This window comes from Lycorma delicatula, chromosome 8, assembly GCF_047948215.1.
Source record: "Lycorma delicatula isolate Av1 chromosome 8, ASM4794821v1, whole genome shotgun sequence".
NCBI lineage: Eukaryota > Metazoa > Arthropoda > Insecta > Hemiptera > Fulgoridae > Lycorma > Lycorma delicatula.
The window spans coordinates 68,771,770-68,789,622 of NC_134462.1; the positions used below are offsets into that span (position 1 = coordinate 68,771,770).

The window sequence follows — 17,853 nt, forward strand, 5'->3', positions numbered from 1 at the left end:
TAAAACTAAAATTTATTCGATACAATCAAAACAAATCTCATAAATAAAACATAACATGAAACAACATAATACAGAAAACACGAAACCGTTCTTAACCACTGAAATGTTTTCAACAGCTGTATAGCTATGAACGCATATTCCACAATGAAGTAACTGTTACAATCAGAAAATTTAACATTAACTTCTAATCATATCAAAATTCACTGTAAACATAACGTAATAAACGAACAACGCAAGCGGCTTTTCCTATGAAGGTTATTGCACACTGTTTACAATTGACACATATGACTGGCGAGGAAACCCATAACTCACGTAAATACAGTAGTATGTACTCTGGTTAAATACAGCAACTGCCACCTATCGTTGAACATCCAAACTAAGATATCAGAATCTAAAAAAGCATTACTTAAAAAAATATTTAAATTATTATAGTTCAAGTAATCGTATAATCTTTTATGCGCTCATAGAAGATATAATTTATTACGAAAAACACATTTTTTAAACATTCTAAAAAATAATTTTTATATGTCATACATATTTTACTTTTACATATGTTTCGTTGTAATCCCCACGTCATGGCCATGGCTACCTTGTAGGTTTGTGATGAGTTTTGGTTATGTGTTTATCGATGTTATAATGCAGGGTGAATGAATCATTGTACGAAATATATTTTAAGTATAAATTTTCTCATGAAAATGTTTTCTTGTAGGCATTTTTGTGACTGATATTGGTAATTTCCAGTTTGAAGAATTTTGATATTGTGTTCCCGGTAACGAGAGGGAGGTTTCAAATTGTTAGGTTGTGCAAATCATAAATTTAAAAATTATTTGTTGTTTAAACCCATCATTTGTTTGTGTAATTCTCAGAGAGAACTTCAGCATTATGATTGAGATCTCTGATGTTCAAAGTAAGTATTTATTTCGAAAAACGTGACTGTTATCACTTCTTTACATTACTTAACTATAATGTTTGCAGTTAATTTCTATAAGAACATTGTGATTTTCATTTTTTAATGATCAGTAACAGTTCATTATATTACATTATTTATCTGATAATTATTTACAATAATTTGATTTTTAATTGTATTATATTAATCTGAGTTTATTAGGTCAAGGGATCCAGTTAGGATAGTTTCAAACTATGCAGTCTTTCTCAGAGTACTTTAGAAATCTAAAAAACTTATATTGAGTAGTAGAATTGTAAGTATATCTTAAAAATTACAGGTTTAATTAGCACAACAAATCATTTTCTTTAGTTTTATATTTGGGGAAAATAAGTTCTTTTTAATCGAGTACAGTAATTGAAACAAAACACTGCAAAATGGATCAAAGTTTTGAAATTTCAAATCACACAGCCTGCCACTTTGATAAAGAAATTTCTTTGTAATTATTTTGAAAGATAATGTGCATTCACAGGTCAATAGTCTTGGCATATGATAAGCAGAAACACATCTATGAGTAAACACATTGTACAGTAGGTTTCAAATTTTCATTGACATTTTTTAACCCTCAGATTTTCACCATGTTTACAGTTTTTGGTTATTGTATTTAAAGTTAATAACTTTAAATTAAATGAGTATTATTAAATTATGTGCAATAATAATTGAAAATGTAGTAGTTTAAAGAATATAGCAATAAGTAGCATATGTACCTAGATAATAACAGTAAACTTCATTTATTTTATTAGCTACATCATCTTGGAAATTGAATTGTGTGAAATAATTAATAAACTGGTTTCCTCTAATCTTGAAATTTAACTATACTGGATGCAATTTCATTGCATGTTGACATTTATTAATAATAATATTAGTAGTCAAAATTTACAGTTAAAATTACATTTACAAAAGTATCTTATATTCAGAAATATATATCTTTAATTAGAGAAAAAATATGAACTGCTACTTATGTGATTATTAGTTATATAAGAAACCCATAATTTTCTAGAAATTTTTTGCTTACTGAATCGTACACATTTATTAATGATATTAAGTTTGCTACTCTGAAAACACTATTTGTTATGCTGTACCAATTACTTTATTATTTATTTACTAATTTATATTAGTTAATTCAGTAGTTTTTTTCTACTGAATGTGAATTTACACATATTTTGTAATTTGTCTTTTGAGGGTAGATGTAATTGTCATCTGATAGAATTCATATACAATTTGTTGTAATTTCAGTTATGTTTGAAATTATAAGAGAGATTTTACCATATTAGAATTACTCACTTTTATGTAAACACTTCACTTGCTTAGTATTTTTGTGTAAACAAAAGACTTTAATCAAAGAATTAAATGACTGAAGAATAACTTTTAAAGCTTTAAATTATGTGTGCAATTGAAAAAAAAAAACAAATGGCTTTGATGTAGGTTTATTGGGGTTGTTCTATATTGTGCAAATACCACTTAGATTTTTTTCGTTTATAAAACATAGTGATTATGAAAGACATAAGTACATATTTTCTAGAAGAAATTAACTTTTATTAAAATAATAACAATCTTATAGATTGTTATTATTTAGGCAATAAATGTTCGCTTAATTTCTAGTGAAATAGAAAGATGATTGTATTATATCTGTTATTTTCATTTTTTTTTCCAGAAATTGGTGTTGGTTTAGCTGGATTTGGTATTTTCTTCTTATTTTTAGGAGTTTTATTATTGTTTGATAAAGGCTTATTAGCAATTGGAAATGTAAGTAAATTTATCCTTTAATTTGTAAAATTTTATTTTAATATTTATTGCAAAAAACTTGTCTGTGAAGACATATCTTATGAATTATTTGATGGAAAAAATTGACCATGTTAAATCTTGGCTTCATGTTATTTTTGAGGGTTTAAATTTATTTTAAAAAAGTCTATAGGAATTACAACAAATACATTTGCACACACAATCTGTATACGTCCAATACAAAACTCTTTGCTCTCCATAGTTGATCAGAAAATTATGACGATGAGGACATTACAAAACTACTAATTTTAATGTAAAAGTCCATTGATTTGGAATATACCAGGCTCAAGTTTGGTTCAACTCGGTAAAAGAACTATTGTTTGTTATTTAAGAAAGAGAATTACATGATTACACATCATTAAAAAAACATTTTTTTTTATTCTATGTCTCCATTTATTTTCTCTATGTAAATCTGTCTACTTTTACTTTTTTCCTATTATTTCTTTCCATTACCAAAATAAACAGTCCTTAGTTACTTAAAGTATGGACAGATCTGCTAACCTTGTTGGTCTAGTAAAAACTTAACTAACTTTTTTCTCTTTGATTTATCTTATAAGCTCTTTAAAAAAAAAAAAAAAACAGATTATCATTACCCATACCCATGAAACACAATCAACAAATATCAAACTTCAGGTAATTTTTTAAAAAACCACTACATAATTTTTGCATAACGATGAAATAAATATAAAAAATCAGATATACATTTTTGTAATTACTGGCATATATTCATAAAAAATTAATGATAAGGTGTTGGTTGTTCAAAGACCCCTCGTTTATGGAAAAGACTATCAGCTTAAAATTTTGGGTATTCAGATCCATCACATAGGGAAAAAATGTCATTTTTCTCTACTTTATTTTAAATTGCAATATTATTAAACTATTATTATTGTCTGTAAACTTAAAAAAATGTTAATAAATTTATAAGAAACTATTTATTGGAATTTTTATGTTGAATATTAATATAATATGTGTACATATTACAGATTCTATTCATAGCTGGTCTTGCAAGCGTTATTGGTTTGGAAAGAACATTCAGATTTTTTTTTCAAAGACATAAAGCTAAAGCATCAGTGGCATTTTTTGGTGGAATAGTCGTTGTATTATTGGGATGGCCTATTGTTGGGATGATATTAGAGATGTATGGTTTTATATTGTTATTCAGGTATGTTTGTGCTGTCATATTAATAAGCGTTATTAATCATATTTATCATTCCCTATAAACAAGTGTGTTTCATCTGGTAAAGAATTTGCTACAAAGCTATTCTTTTTGGTACTAACAATTGTTTACCATCATCAGTAAAAATAAAAATGATGATGTATTTTTACATTATAATTTTATTAATGTATTTTTGGATCATGCTTAAAACTGACTACTACTGATTATGTAGTCAGTTATTATTCACTCTATGTTCCGAAAGACAGTGGCTACTTGCACTAAACAAATTTTGTTATTTTTTATTATGGATGGAGGAATATTTTGAATTTAAAAAAAAGTTTGATAACATCTATATAATTTTTACATATACATCCTTTTAAAAAATTTTTACAGTTAAACATATATAAAACAGTTGTATAATATATTAATTGTAATTAATTTCACCAGAATTTGTTTATGTGAATGAGGTATTGATGTATTTGGTATAATATAGGCAATCCGCTTTCATTTACAAGTTTTGCATTAGAAAAAATGTAATTTGTTTTTCAATTTTTGCGTGTATTTTTTTTCTACAAGAGTTAGTTATGCCTGTAACATACAACTAACAGAAGAAATCGATTTTATCTTATTTTCTGAGCATGTTTACTGATAATCTGGAGACTATCTCGTAAACAAGATTAGTTCATTATACTATTACTTGGGTGTTACTTTTAGTTTATGTTTGATCTGCAGCCATGTTTATAAAATAAAGTTGATATGAAAAATTACAAATTTAAAAAAAAATATTTATTGATATTTATCTCATTAATCAACAATTTCTCTTTAATAAAATGTATTAATAAGTTTATTGTAAACAAACAGGACCAGAACTAGTTGAAACAAAAAATAAGAACTAATCATAATTATTTTCATTGTCTCACAACATGTACTTTTAGGCAACATTGTAATTTGATAATCCTGCTGCTTCTAGAATCAGATTGCTGCATTCTAAAAATGTTAAAACACTTCTTTTTTTACCTTTTTTTTTTTCCTACAACACTATTTTTTTTTTAAGGTATTAAATATTTTTCATCAGTACTTTACTAATAAACAAACTGAATAGTTTGTTTACTAATAAACAAACTGGAGGAATGTCTTAGGAATTGAGGTCCTCCTGGTTATTTAAGAGAAGGTTACGGCAACAAATCATCTGCTTCTCCATTCATCCACGTACATTAAAAAAAAATATTTATATACATCCTCCATTGTTATATAGTCATCAGCCCTTGAATTTAGCTCTTAGCCATCTTTCTTTTACTTTCCTCTTGTAATTCTTCTTATTGGTATTTTATTCATTTTTTCAACTAATGTAACTTTCTCTATTCAATTTTAACATACTTTTTATTCCAGACTCATTTTCTTTTTCATATGTAAATTTTATATATGATCCATACTTTTATTCCTTTTGTACCTAATTTCCAATACTTTAGAAGTTTTCCTCTACCATGGATCTGACAACCCATAATTCCACATTGTATTAAGATTAGTATGAAGTGTATATGCCTTAAGCTTTCTCAACTCAGATCAGTTCCCTTATATTCTGAGAAATGTTTCCACTTACTTTGTACAATGCCCAAACAACTCCAGTACGAGGTGTGTTGAGAAAATAACTAAATTTTATTTTTTTAATCTTTATTATTAATTTTATAGCTTATTGGCCCTTGTCCACTTCAAAGTACTCCCCTCCCTATTCACACACTTTTCCCAGTGGTGTTTCCACTTCACAAAGCAGCCCTTGTTAGCTTCATTTGAAATGGCTTTTAAGGTCTGTGATGAATTTGCTTTATTGACATCAGTAGTCTCAAAATGGCTTCCTTTCATCACTGATCTTAATTTCAAAGATAAGAAAAAATCACAAGGAGCCAACCAGGTTTGGCAAGAAGGGAGGCTGCGAGAGGACAGATGCATTGTCATGGTAAAGGAACCATGAGTTGTCTTGCCACGACTCTGGTTTCTTTTTGTGTAATTTTTCACGTAACCATTGTAAAACGCCTAGGTAGTACGCACAGTTCACTATTTCACCTTTAGGCAAGAATTCAAAATGCACAATTCTATTAAAATCGAAAAAACAGAAGCATCACTTGACGTTGGATTAAGAGTGACATGCGCCTTCTTGGGTTGTGGAGATCTTTTGCCAATCCATTGTGATGATTGAACTTTTGTCTCAGAGTTGTAGCCATAAACCCAGCTTTCATCTCCTTTTGTGATCCTTTGCATGAATGTTTCAATGTCATTGGCTTGTTCAAGAAGTTGCCAACAGACATCCACTCGATGTTCTTTCACGGTTCATAACATGCATAAGACCCAGAGCTTGTTCAAAAGTTGAAATGTTTCTGTGAACGTTTTCTCCGTTTCCACGCAAAAGTTTACATTGTATCCTTATTCCTGAAAATCACATTATAAAAATCATTCCTAACATGTTGCACTCAAATAACCATACCATGAAAACTAAACAAGATATCAACAATCCAAGAACATGTGGTTACAGAGGAGGTTATGCAGAAGACAATGCCGCCAACCACATGTCACTAAATATCTCTGTTGGCGTATAATTAAAAATGTTTGGTTATTTTCTGAACAGACCTATATATAATATAAATACTGATCCCCAAGGTATTAGTTATATAAAATTTAAATGGTGTCCCCAACTTATTAGCCATATAAAGTTTTTATTGTATTTTTAATTATTAAAAATATGTCATAACTTCTCATGTCACTTAATGTTACTTTTTATGATTTTTTTTCAGTGGTTTTTTCCCTGTTGCTATTAATTTCTTAAGAAGAGTTCCAATACTGGGTACAATACTTAATCTTCCTGGTCTTAGAATGGTACGTTAAAACAGTTTCATGCTTAATAACTTTTTATTAATCTAAAACTGCAGTATTCATGTTGTTTTTTTATAACTAACAATATTAATAATTTTAACCTCAATTTCTGATTTATTTTATATTTGTTAATTTAATGGCATGACTTATTTATGTGTTAATGTGAATGTGAATCAAGTTGCTGCATATTACTAATCATTGTCGGGTTTCTCGGCATAAAATTTCCTCAGTAAGTATTCATTTTCTTACATCTTCTCTACTCCTTGTTTTAAAACTATTTATCAGTAATATTTTAAAGTATACATAGTGAAATTTGCTACAAAATTTAATGGATTACATAAATTATCACAAGATTACTTGACGTTTTTATAAATTTACATCAATTTTTCCCGTTTTAACTGTTTGGTTGGTTACTCATTAACATTAAAAAAATATATAAAAACAAGTTTGTGAACTGGAAACTGATTGTTTCTTGGGAACACAGTTTTTCACATCCAGTCATATTATATATTCACAGCTACAGAAGTCAAAATGATTAAATTTCCTTTTTAAGCATATTTATCTTTAAAAATTTTAAATATAGTTCTAATTTTAAGTAAAGTTAAGGCCTAATTTTTTTTCTGTAGATAGACTAGTCTTTATATTCTAATTATTATTTAACTGATTTTTATGTTTTTTTGTTAAAATTGATGGGCTGTAAAGTAATGCATTAATTTGTATTTCAGTCTGTTAATCAGTTTTCTTTCAAACGCTCTTTAAATTCTTTTCCACTTGTTGAATTTTCTGTCAAGTAAATTTAGTGTTATTCTTAAAGGGATTTTTTTATTTTTAGTAACTTTTTTCTAGATATTGTCTGTTTTTCCTAATATTGCTGTTATCACAACTTTCATCAGCTATTTCAAGAAAGGCATTTTATAACGGTTTATAAGTTAAATTTTGAAAGGAAAAATATACATATGTTTATATAAGATAATTTTATTATACTGATGTATAGCCAGGAAAAGAGCTCTGTTTAATGTGAAGTATTATGTAAAGTATTGAAGTATTAGAGTGTTTAATGTGAGTATTAGAGTATTAGAGGTATGTTCATTGTAAATTTCAAGTGAAGTGCAATGGTGACTTATGAAAATACGGTAAAATTATTCTTGTTGTGGATAGAAATGTCCTAAGTGCAATAAAGAAACTAAACAAAAATGTATTAGTTTTCCTTTTAACAAGAGTGTTAGATTAACTTCAAATTACTGTAAATTTTGATAACAACTATCAAACATATATAAAAAGAAGCTCAATGAAAGTAACTCCATCAGTAACAGGAAAAACAGAAAATGCCCTAACATAGAAATGCTGTAATTGATGGTTTTTGGTCATTGTACTCATATAATATAAGAAGTATTACAAGATTTTTATTTAAGGAAGAGAGTTATTTCTGTCTGCAAGAAGTTTTTGCCAGTGTTACAAAATAAAATTGATTTTAAAAGGAATCCTGCACTCTTTTAAAAAATGTTGAAAGAAATGGGTTTAAGTGGACAACAATCAAAAATAAAAGAAAACGCTTGATTAAAACACAGCATGTTGTAAATGCCAGATTTAGGTACTTAAAAATCGTTTTTAAAATAATATCGGAAAGGAGTACTAATATTTTATAGATTAAACATGAGTAGACACAAATTTAATTTAACAAAAAGTGTTTGCAAACTGAAGATACTGTGGGAGTTATGAGCACAAGTGCTTCTAATCAATTGATCCATGGCTTTTATCGGAGGACAAGAAGAATTCATAAATGAGAGAAAATTATTATTTAAAGCAGACTACAGTTTGAGATAATTGAATTCAAATGAGCATAAATTCTGATAGTTGATCAATGAAAAGATTTATTAACAGCATCTGTGTTAGTATTAGACAATGCCAGTTAACATCGCAAGCAATTATTTACAAAAAAAAAAAAAAAATGGAATTTTGTGTTATAATATGAGAAAACTTACATTATATTTTAGTTGATTTAGTTGAAATTTACATTATGATTTAGTTGAAAAAATAAAACCAAAAGAAAACATATTTTAAATCAACTTTTCAATTGATCAGGGTCATAGTGTAGTTTACACATAGATGAGTTCAGTCCATTAGAATTAGGCAGGCATAACTAAAACATTACATTTGATTCTAATAATTCTTCAGATATATTGATGATAAAATTACACAAGTATATCAGGAAATAATAAAAAGTATGTTCAAGGAAGATTTTGGATTGGTTATTGCAGTCAAGTAGAGAAAATAGAAAAAGATTACTGGGAAAAAGATGGGATATGAAACTGATTAAGACTGGGTGGTGTGGAGGATAAAAATGAAATTGATAGTGATAATTCTATTGTAAACTATTAAAATGATAACAGTTTAGATGATAAAAATGTTGACGTATTTGAAAATATTTACTAAATAACATGTAAGCAGACAAAAAAAAACCATTTTGATCAAGACAAGGTGACCCTGAGACATAGTCTAAAGTACTAAACAAAAGTTTGAATCAAAGCAAAGACCAATACAATCTGCAAATTTCATTTTAAGAAACTACCCATTGAGGAATAAAAAAATAGAAAAAAGAAATGCTTATCTACAAACAATTACAATACTGTACTAAATATATCTCTATTAGGTACACCTTGAATGGTCATTTTATTGAGCATGTTGTGGAACATATTGTTAGCATTAGCTTATTAACATAATAGTTGAGTAAAAAATGCATCGTATTAACCCAAAATTATTTAAATATAAAAGTATTAATAACGATAACAACAAACCAAAGACTTATTAATGATATAAATAAAATCCCCAGAAGAAAAAATAAAATAGTTATATTTAGTTAACAGCTGGTCAGGGTTTCCATTATTATTGAATGTATGACTTTTTTTGTTCATCTGATTAGCGTTAAAAAGGTGTTTAAATATCATTGATAACCTGTCTATTGGAAAGAAAAAGTAATACATATTTATATGTTTGGTATTCTCTTAAAAAAAATATATATATGTATCAATCAACTTCTAGCAATGTGAATAATTCACCTTGACTGTTTATTCACTTTAAATGTTCATACAACCATAATATTATTTGTAGTTTGCATGATATTTTCTTTGCATATGTTATAAATCATATTATAAAATTTTGTGATTAATAATTGGCCTTTAATAAAAAATCACAAAATACATTTTATGTCCTCTTTCTAGATTGGTTATTAGTAACATTTATTGTTGATGTCATCTGTATATGCTGTCATGCCTTAATAAAAACAGGTCAGATTTTTTTATTTTGCTTTTCTTAAAAAGAATTTTAAATAAATAATATTAGCCTTTAGAAAACAAAAATGTTTATTTTATTAAAGGTATTGTTTAGTTACCAATAAAAAAAACCAACAAATGTAGTTGATCTGTGAACCATGCATGCAGTAATGTATTTAACTGGAATTATGACTGGATTATCATGTATGTCTTATCTGTGGATGTTTTTTATGTTTATTTTATTTAACTGAATATAAAATGTAACATGTTCAACAACAGTAGTAGTTTCTTCGCACTGTATCAAATATTTTAAAGATATGGTGTATAAAACAAATTTTAAATTACTTTAAGTTACTTTCTTAATTATATGAAAATATTTTTACGAAGTGTGATGTAGCTCTTCCTCAGCAGTTTTATAAATGTTACTTATTTGGAAGTGGTTGGTAAACTCCTTTATTATATGGCATATATTGCATATTTGATGTTTGTGGTGTTTTTTGATGTTTTTGCCAAATCTAATGTATTGGTAAATTTCATACTGTTTAAATATGTTGAATTAATTTTTTTTTATGTGCTATATGTAGAATCATGCACATGTTTTGTTAATATCTTCATATCATCAAAATTTTTATGAAGATCATTCAAATATATACTCCGTAATTGTGTACATAGCTTTATTGATATTAAATAAAATTACAAATAAATAACCTTATTTTTCTACATAGTTTCCAGCAAGAAATATATTTTCTCCACCAAATAGATAGCTTCCTGATACTTACATAAAAAAAACAAAATGGTTGCCCTACCAATCAATTGTGCACATAATGCTCAACTACGGCCTAATCTTCTTATCTTTTCCCTCCTAAAGCTTCTTTCACCAAACCAACCTGTGGAAATCACACAGTGACAAGTATGGACTATATGGTAGGTGTTCATAGGTTCCAATGACTTTTAGTGAGTTTATTACAAGTCAAACATTTATGCCTACTCCCAACACTTATGCCCACCTCTGATGCAATTTCATCGCCAGTCACCTTCCACAAGGTCATGAATAGTCTGAATGTTGACATCATTGATGCTGGTTCACAGCCGATGTTCGTGACTTTCACCTTCTCCACTGCATCACAGCCATTGCAAAATTTTTGATGTAATCAAACACTTGAGTTTTTGACAGGGAAGTATTGCTGAATTGTGCCTGGATTCAAGTCAAAATTTTAGAGGGACACATTCACTGACGAGAAATCAGATTGTAATAGATTGCACAATGGGCAATGGTGCCTCCTGCTCAATCAGTGCCTCTGTTTTAGAAGATTGATTAAACAAACAATGATAACATTATTAGGTTATCATTACCAGTGGATTATTTATTATGTAAAAATCTGATTTTACTTATTTCAATTGAATCAATTGGTGAAAGGAAAATAAATTATTAACTTAAACGTTGTTGAGTTGTAGTTTTTCCATCATAAGCCAATCACTATCATATTCTGAACTTATATTTATTAAATTTTACCAGTTTTGCTAACTATAGATTTAGAACCTTCTATTTGTCTACTATCTGTCAAAAAAAATCGTTATTTGTTTTGATTTGAAGAATTTGTGTCAAATTATTTTTCTATTTGCATTAATAGTTTTTGATATTTTTCCCCCCATATTTTCTTGAAATAAGCTAGCATGATATAGATTCTTTTGATTACCTATATTTTTTTTTAATGTATCAGATAAAGCTGATTAAATTTTTTAAATGAAAAAATTCTTTTAAATGAAGACTTGTCATCCTTTTGAATTCTTTATTTATTCGTTTCCTTATGTACTTAGCACCTGTCAAATTACACCTTTCCTTCCAGTTTTCTTTTGTTTTAACTCATCCTAAACTAAACAAAGTGATTTAGTTTCTTGTGCATTTGTGATTAATCATGGAGTCTATGTAGGATTATAGCCTGCTTCGCCAAACTGGTGAATTTAATCCCTATTTTTTTCTGAAACTTATGGTCTTACGTTATCGTATTCTTGATGCTGTGATTCGGTAATTGTATTTCAAGCACTATTGTTTTTGTACAGTTATAATAACATGTACACATCAGTTTATGTAATCAGCAAATCCGGTACAGCAAATGTAATGAGTCATGGCTTTTGTTGACATTTAACTGAGACACAGTAAAGTAACTTTGTGATGAAATGGTAGCTACTCTACCTTTCACATGGAAGGTTATAGATTTGAATCCAGTCAGCGTTAGCTTGCCATTTTTCATGTCACAAAAATTAATCTGTCGTTACTGAACTATAATTAGAATAATAACTGTAGTGAAATGAGTAAATAAAAAGTCGACCTCCATGGTGGGAGTGGTAGCGTCTCGGCCTTTCATCCAGAGGTCCCAGCTTTGAATCTCAGTCACGCATGGCATTTTCACACACTACTTGTCATTCGTTTTATCCTCTTAAGCAATACCTAATGCTGGTCCCAGAGGTTAAAAAAAAAATGAATAAATAAATAAACTGTACTAGTATAGATTTCATCACTGAAGAGATGATTGCTGTGAAGAATTACAGAGAAATAGATAGATAAACTGTCATGTAACTTTTTTTTTTTCTACTTTTTTGTGGTGAAAATATAAGTAACAAGCACAATAATGCAAGTATTTTTTTCTATTGTTAGGTTCTGCAGTTTGTAATGGTAAGATTGGATGTATTGGTTTCTAATAATGCTGCTCAGTCCAACCACCCTAGCCATTGTAACTAACTGTTCCATTTTAAATAAGTTTGATTTTTCAAAATACAAAGTGCTAAGTTCTAAGGGTTATTCAAATATAAACTGGAATATTTTTATATAGCTTTATTGATATTAGAAAAAATTACAAATAAATTACCTTATTTTTCCACATAGTTTCCTTCAACAGAAATACATTTTCTCAATCAGATAGGTAGCTTCCTGAGCCCCTCATCCCCTACAGTTATTTAAAATCATTTAATTTAGTACTTCTAAATGTTATTAATTAATATACTTAAAATTTAATAGTTTATTTATTTATACCTCATGATTGTTACTAACAAATACTGAAATTTAAAGATAATTGAAAATGATGTTTTCATGAATTAATTGAAATTCATAAGCAAAAATGCATTAAAATAATTGTTTTTATTTTTTTTTTTGTTAGTAAATTAGTTTCTCAAGTTATTCAGAAACTATTTCCATCACCTATCATTTTATTTTTATTTTACTTGTAGAAAATTGACTTTGTTATTTTTAAAATAGTGTTTTTTTTTTTAGTTTTAATATTTTAAATAAACTTTAACTATACTGTAATCAGTTAGCTTAGAGTAAAGAATAAATAAACATTATGTTTGTGTGAGTGAGTTTGTCATGAATTTGCTGAGTCATATCCCATGTATCAGTGCCAATTCACAACTCGACTATATCTATTTACAATACTATAATCATTACTCATATATTAGTCACCATATAATTAGAAGTAGGCTGAATATTAACGTCACATGGTTTCTTTTATACGAGGTGTGTTTAAAAAGTAATGAGAATTTTTGTTTTTGGAAAGAATTTTATTTATTCATCTACACTAATATTAATGTTGTTCCCATTAGATATTATACACTTATACCAGCGCTTTTTCCAATCCCCGAAACACTTCTGGAATTCGATCTTTGGAATAGTGTTTAGCTCTTTCAGCTATTTACTTTTAATCTCATCTATGCTTGTAAAATGAAGGCCCTTTGAGGTTCTCTGTATTTTTAGGAATAGAAAAAAGTCACATGGGGCCATGTCTGGCAAATATGGCGGCTGGAGAATCATTACAGTGTTTTGTTTTTGGCTAAAAATTGACAAATAAGTAATGAAGTGTGAGCAGGTACATTATCAACAAGCAGGCTGGCTCGTCATCTTCACAACCTTCTTGGAAACGCTTACACCACTTGTAAACCTTGGCTTTACTCATAGCAGGCTCGCCAAAAGCAATATTTAACATTTTTAAAACATTGCTACATTTTATTCCATTCTTATAGGAAAATTTAATACAAATTCTCTTATCCATTATTTATATTAATCCATTCATCCATTACTTATGAAAAAAAATTGCCGATCATACCAAAACACGTGTTATCCTTTTGTCAGCTGACAACAGACTAAACATCCAACACGGCTAAAAATGTACAGATACTCTTCAGACATATTTACCAATACAACAATGAAAAAATCCTGAGAATCGGAATAATACAACTCACAACTCGTGAAATTTCAAAATTCTTTTTACTTTTTGAACACATCTCGTATGCATCAGGATTTACAAAAGATGCTTGTGAATCAACCAAACTCATATACGCAGTCTGTTTACTTGAACTCTGTAAGCTAACCAAATTAGGTATAAGTATTGTTCTATATTTTCAAAGAAATTATTTGTTCTATTTCTATTGCTAATTGATGTATGTAACTGTAAATTTTCCTTATTTTAGATATAATTTAATGAATTATTTACTTGTACTGTTTTTATTGGTAAACAATTTACCTTTATTACTATATTACAATTAATTATTTATCACTTTCACAGGTTTTGGATAGATTGGCTGGTGATTCTAGTAGGACTATGGTGTGATAATTAATTTTCCAAAATTATTATAATTAATAATTTTTATTAGAAAATAAAAAAAAGTAAATGTTTACCATGTATAGTGTTACGTGTAATGTACTGCAGTGATAAGTGTCATACAACTATAAAAATGGTACAATATTACGATTACATTAAATAATAATTTGATGGTGTATAATAATGTGTATTGTTAATTGTTATTGTATTATTGAATGTTATTATTATTACTCTATTAAAACGAAATGTATGTAACATATCGTAATACTGATTTTTATGAACAGATTTAACTGTTTAATATTGTAATAATTACATTTCTATATAATGCTTATAATTATTGCTTGTTAAATTTTTATTATTATATATTATATAGTGCCAACAATGTTATTTAACATTTTCAACTGAATTTATTAAGTTTTTTCATTAAGTTGTTTGTAAATTAAATTATTATATCAGTAATTAAGATAAGGGTAATATTTAAATATATGTATCTATATTTTGTTTATAGTAAGGACTCTGTTTCTATTTGTATCACATTTAAACAAGCAGGAAAGCGTAATATATATACATTAACTTAGAAAAATCAATTCTTTTTATGTTATTGTATTTGTCCATATTCCCCTCTGTATTAATTATGTCAAAGACAAAAATATAAAAAGTTCACCACCAAGAGTACAGAATTCAATAATGTTTCTTACCTTATCCTTGTTGTTATTATATAAAAGCGCTTTTGAGGGGTTCCCTCATCATCAGTTAATAAACATTTTCTGTTTTAAAAATCACGTATTTTTATATGTTTACAATTTTAAGTTTTAAAATTGTAAACATATAAAAATATGTAGTCATAAAAGTTAAAAAGATTAAAAATTTGTTTATATTTGGCTAGCTACACGTACAGTACTGTACTCGCTTTTTATATTTTGTTTATGTATGTACGTTAATAATTAATAATTGTATTAAGCAGTAGGTTTTTAGACCAGTGTTTTAGCTCTCTTAGCTTCATCATCAAATTTATAAGATATAGCAGCTGTTAAAATGCCTACTATCCTTAAGTTAAAGGTAAAATATTTGTTATTATATGTGCATGAATCATGAGTTTTTTATTTTACAATTTATTTTAAAAATTGATCCAAGCTGACTTAAATAATTTCTATTTTAAAAACATAATATTTTAGAACAGTAAGTCATAAAATCTCAAATTCATTTTGAATTATTTATACAGAGAATGTAAAAATGGAAGTACACATAAGTAGGTTTCTAAAAAGTACCATGACATTTAAGGATTTGTGAGTACAACAGAATTGCATAATCGTACACATGGAAATAAAGATAAATCATTCCTTGGTCTCAATAATTTATAGAATATTTTTAACATCAAATTTGAAAGTTAATGTAATTTAAAAGATATATAGTTCCTTATGACACTTATTATGACTTTTGATAGAATTAATTTCATTTAATTCTTGTAATAATAATGCTGCTAGTATGTGAAAAATTGAACTCAAGTCCAGTTGGATTAATAAAAGAAAATAACTGCTACAGGTTAAGTACATTTATGTAGGTTAAGTATATTTCTAATATGAACATACTTAACCTTTCTCCTCCATTATTAACTGCTGTTCTGAATAGCAAAAGTGTTACTTTTACTTACAGGAATGTTAAATCTTTTTTTTTAAGAGTTTTGATCCAATTAGATTAGAATAATATGTATGGCCTGTAAATGAGGTTGTGTAAACACAGACTGACCATTCCTGAGGTGTGTGTTTAATTCAATCCCAATCACCAAGTACACTGGCACCCAGTATTTAGTGTTCAGATCTGCATAAAAGTAACTTACCTTTACTAGGGATTTGAAACTCAGAACCTTTGACCTCAAAAATCAGATCTTAAAACAATTGATTATGACAATTTTAACACTAGGCGACCCCCTGATTTTTTAGTTAGGTATAATTTCTTATTTGTTAATGTCGGTAATTTGTTTTTAATCCAGTCCAAAAGCTGACTTATGAATTTATTGTGTTTAAATTATTTATTACTTATATATTACATTACATTACAGTGATTTTATATGATAATTTAATTTAATGCACTGCAGATTTTTTAATTACTCTAATAATTCATATGTTCAGTAATTACATTTATTTAATCATTAATATTTCACTTATGCATTACAATTAGTAATTTTTTTGTTTTTTTTAGTTTTTTTTGCCTAAATTAGTACATTTGTTTATTACAAGTATTGTGTTTGTTATTGAATAAATTTATATAATTAATAATTGCATTAATTTTATTTATTGAGATAAGTACTTCATATATTTCTAATGATAACATGACTTAATTGAACATCTTTGTAAGTATGTTTGTAGCAGACTTAATAACTACATATACAAAAGTAGTGTTAAAACTGTCTTGTTAAATTTATATTAAGCTAATATTGTTAAAATGTTTTGACAGATAAGTGACACATTTTAAAAGTGTAATAATGGTTCATGATGAATTATTACATATTTAATTCTCCCAATTCTTTTATGAATCTCTTTTAATTCTTAGTACATTTTATAGATGTATTATATATAGATTCATATCTATATGATATGAACTCATTTATATGTATGTGTATTCTATGTATTCATTTATAGAGATGTATTTTGTATACATTCTATAGATGTATTCCATTAGTTTGGTAAGCACTGATATGCCTTGAGTGTGTTAAGTGTTGGATTACTCCTCTCCAGAAATTTTGTAAATATTTTTTTCAAAAAGAAAATATTAATCTGTAAATCTCTCTAATGTCGTTCATCTTTACAATTTCGTTTTGATTATTTATCTTATTACAATATTATTTCCATTGCTGATTTCTAATAAAAGTAATATTGGTTAATTTTTTTTTAAATTAAATAAACTATTATAAATCCTGCTGAAGATGTAGTAAAATTAAAAAATTTACTAATACTTTAAAATTGAATAAAATTTTATGTATAAAAGTCTGAAGCCAGGTGTTTCACTCATTGCAGTAATGTATTCAGATGTACATAAACATCTATCTCTATTACAAGTGAAAAATATACAACTATGATAATAGTGTAGCTGTTTGAGTAATTAAAAGCAATAAAACAGTATTATACTTAGACGGTAATAATACATTATAAAATAACTTAAAATAAAAACTGCACTAAAAGTTAAAATTAAGTTAAGCTTAAGTTAAAACTAATTACGTTAAGAATTAAGTTGTTTTAAATATATTTT

The 17,853-nt window shown here is 27.1% G+C and overlaps 1 protein-coding gene across 2 annotated transcripts; it reads left to right on the forward strand.

Annotated features, from left to right (window-relative positions):
• Window positions 1–558: 558 nt before the first annotated feature.
• Window positions 559–16,892, forward strand: LOC142328722 (vesicle transport protein GOT1B). Of its 2 annotated transcripts, XR_012757342.1 has the most exons (6): window positions 559–907; window positions 2,598–2,689; window positions 3,709–3,887; window positions 6,668–6,749; window positions 9,965–10,030; window positions 14,572–16,892. XR_012757342.1 is itself a non-coding variant. In XM_075372678.1 (5 exons), the coding sequence occupies exons 1-5, from the start codon at window positions 883–885 to the stop codon at window positions 14,614–14,616; spliced, it is 423 nt and encodes a 140-aa protein (XP_075228793.1). In that variant the 5' UTR covers window positions 562–882; the 3' UTR covers window positions 14,617–16,889. The 2 variants fall into 2 exon arrangements, 1 of the variants encoding a protein (XP_075228793.1); XM_075372678.1 differs by lacking the exon at window positions 9,965–10,030 and having other exon boundaries at window positions 562–907; window positions 14,572–16,889.
• The last annotated feature ends 961 nt before the right edge of the window (window positions 16,893–17,853 follow it).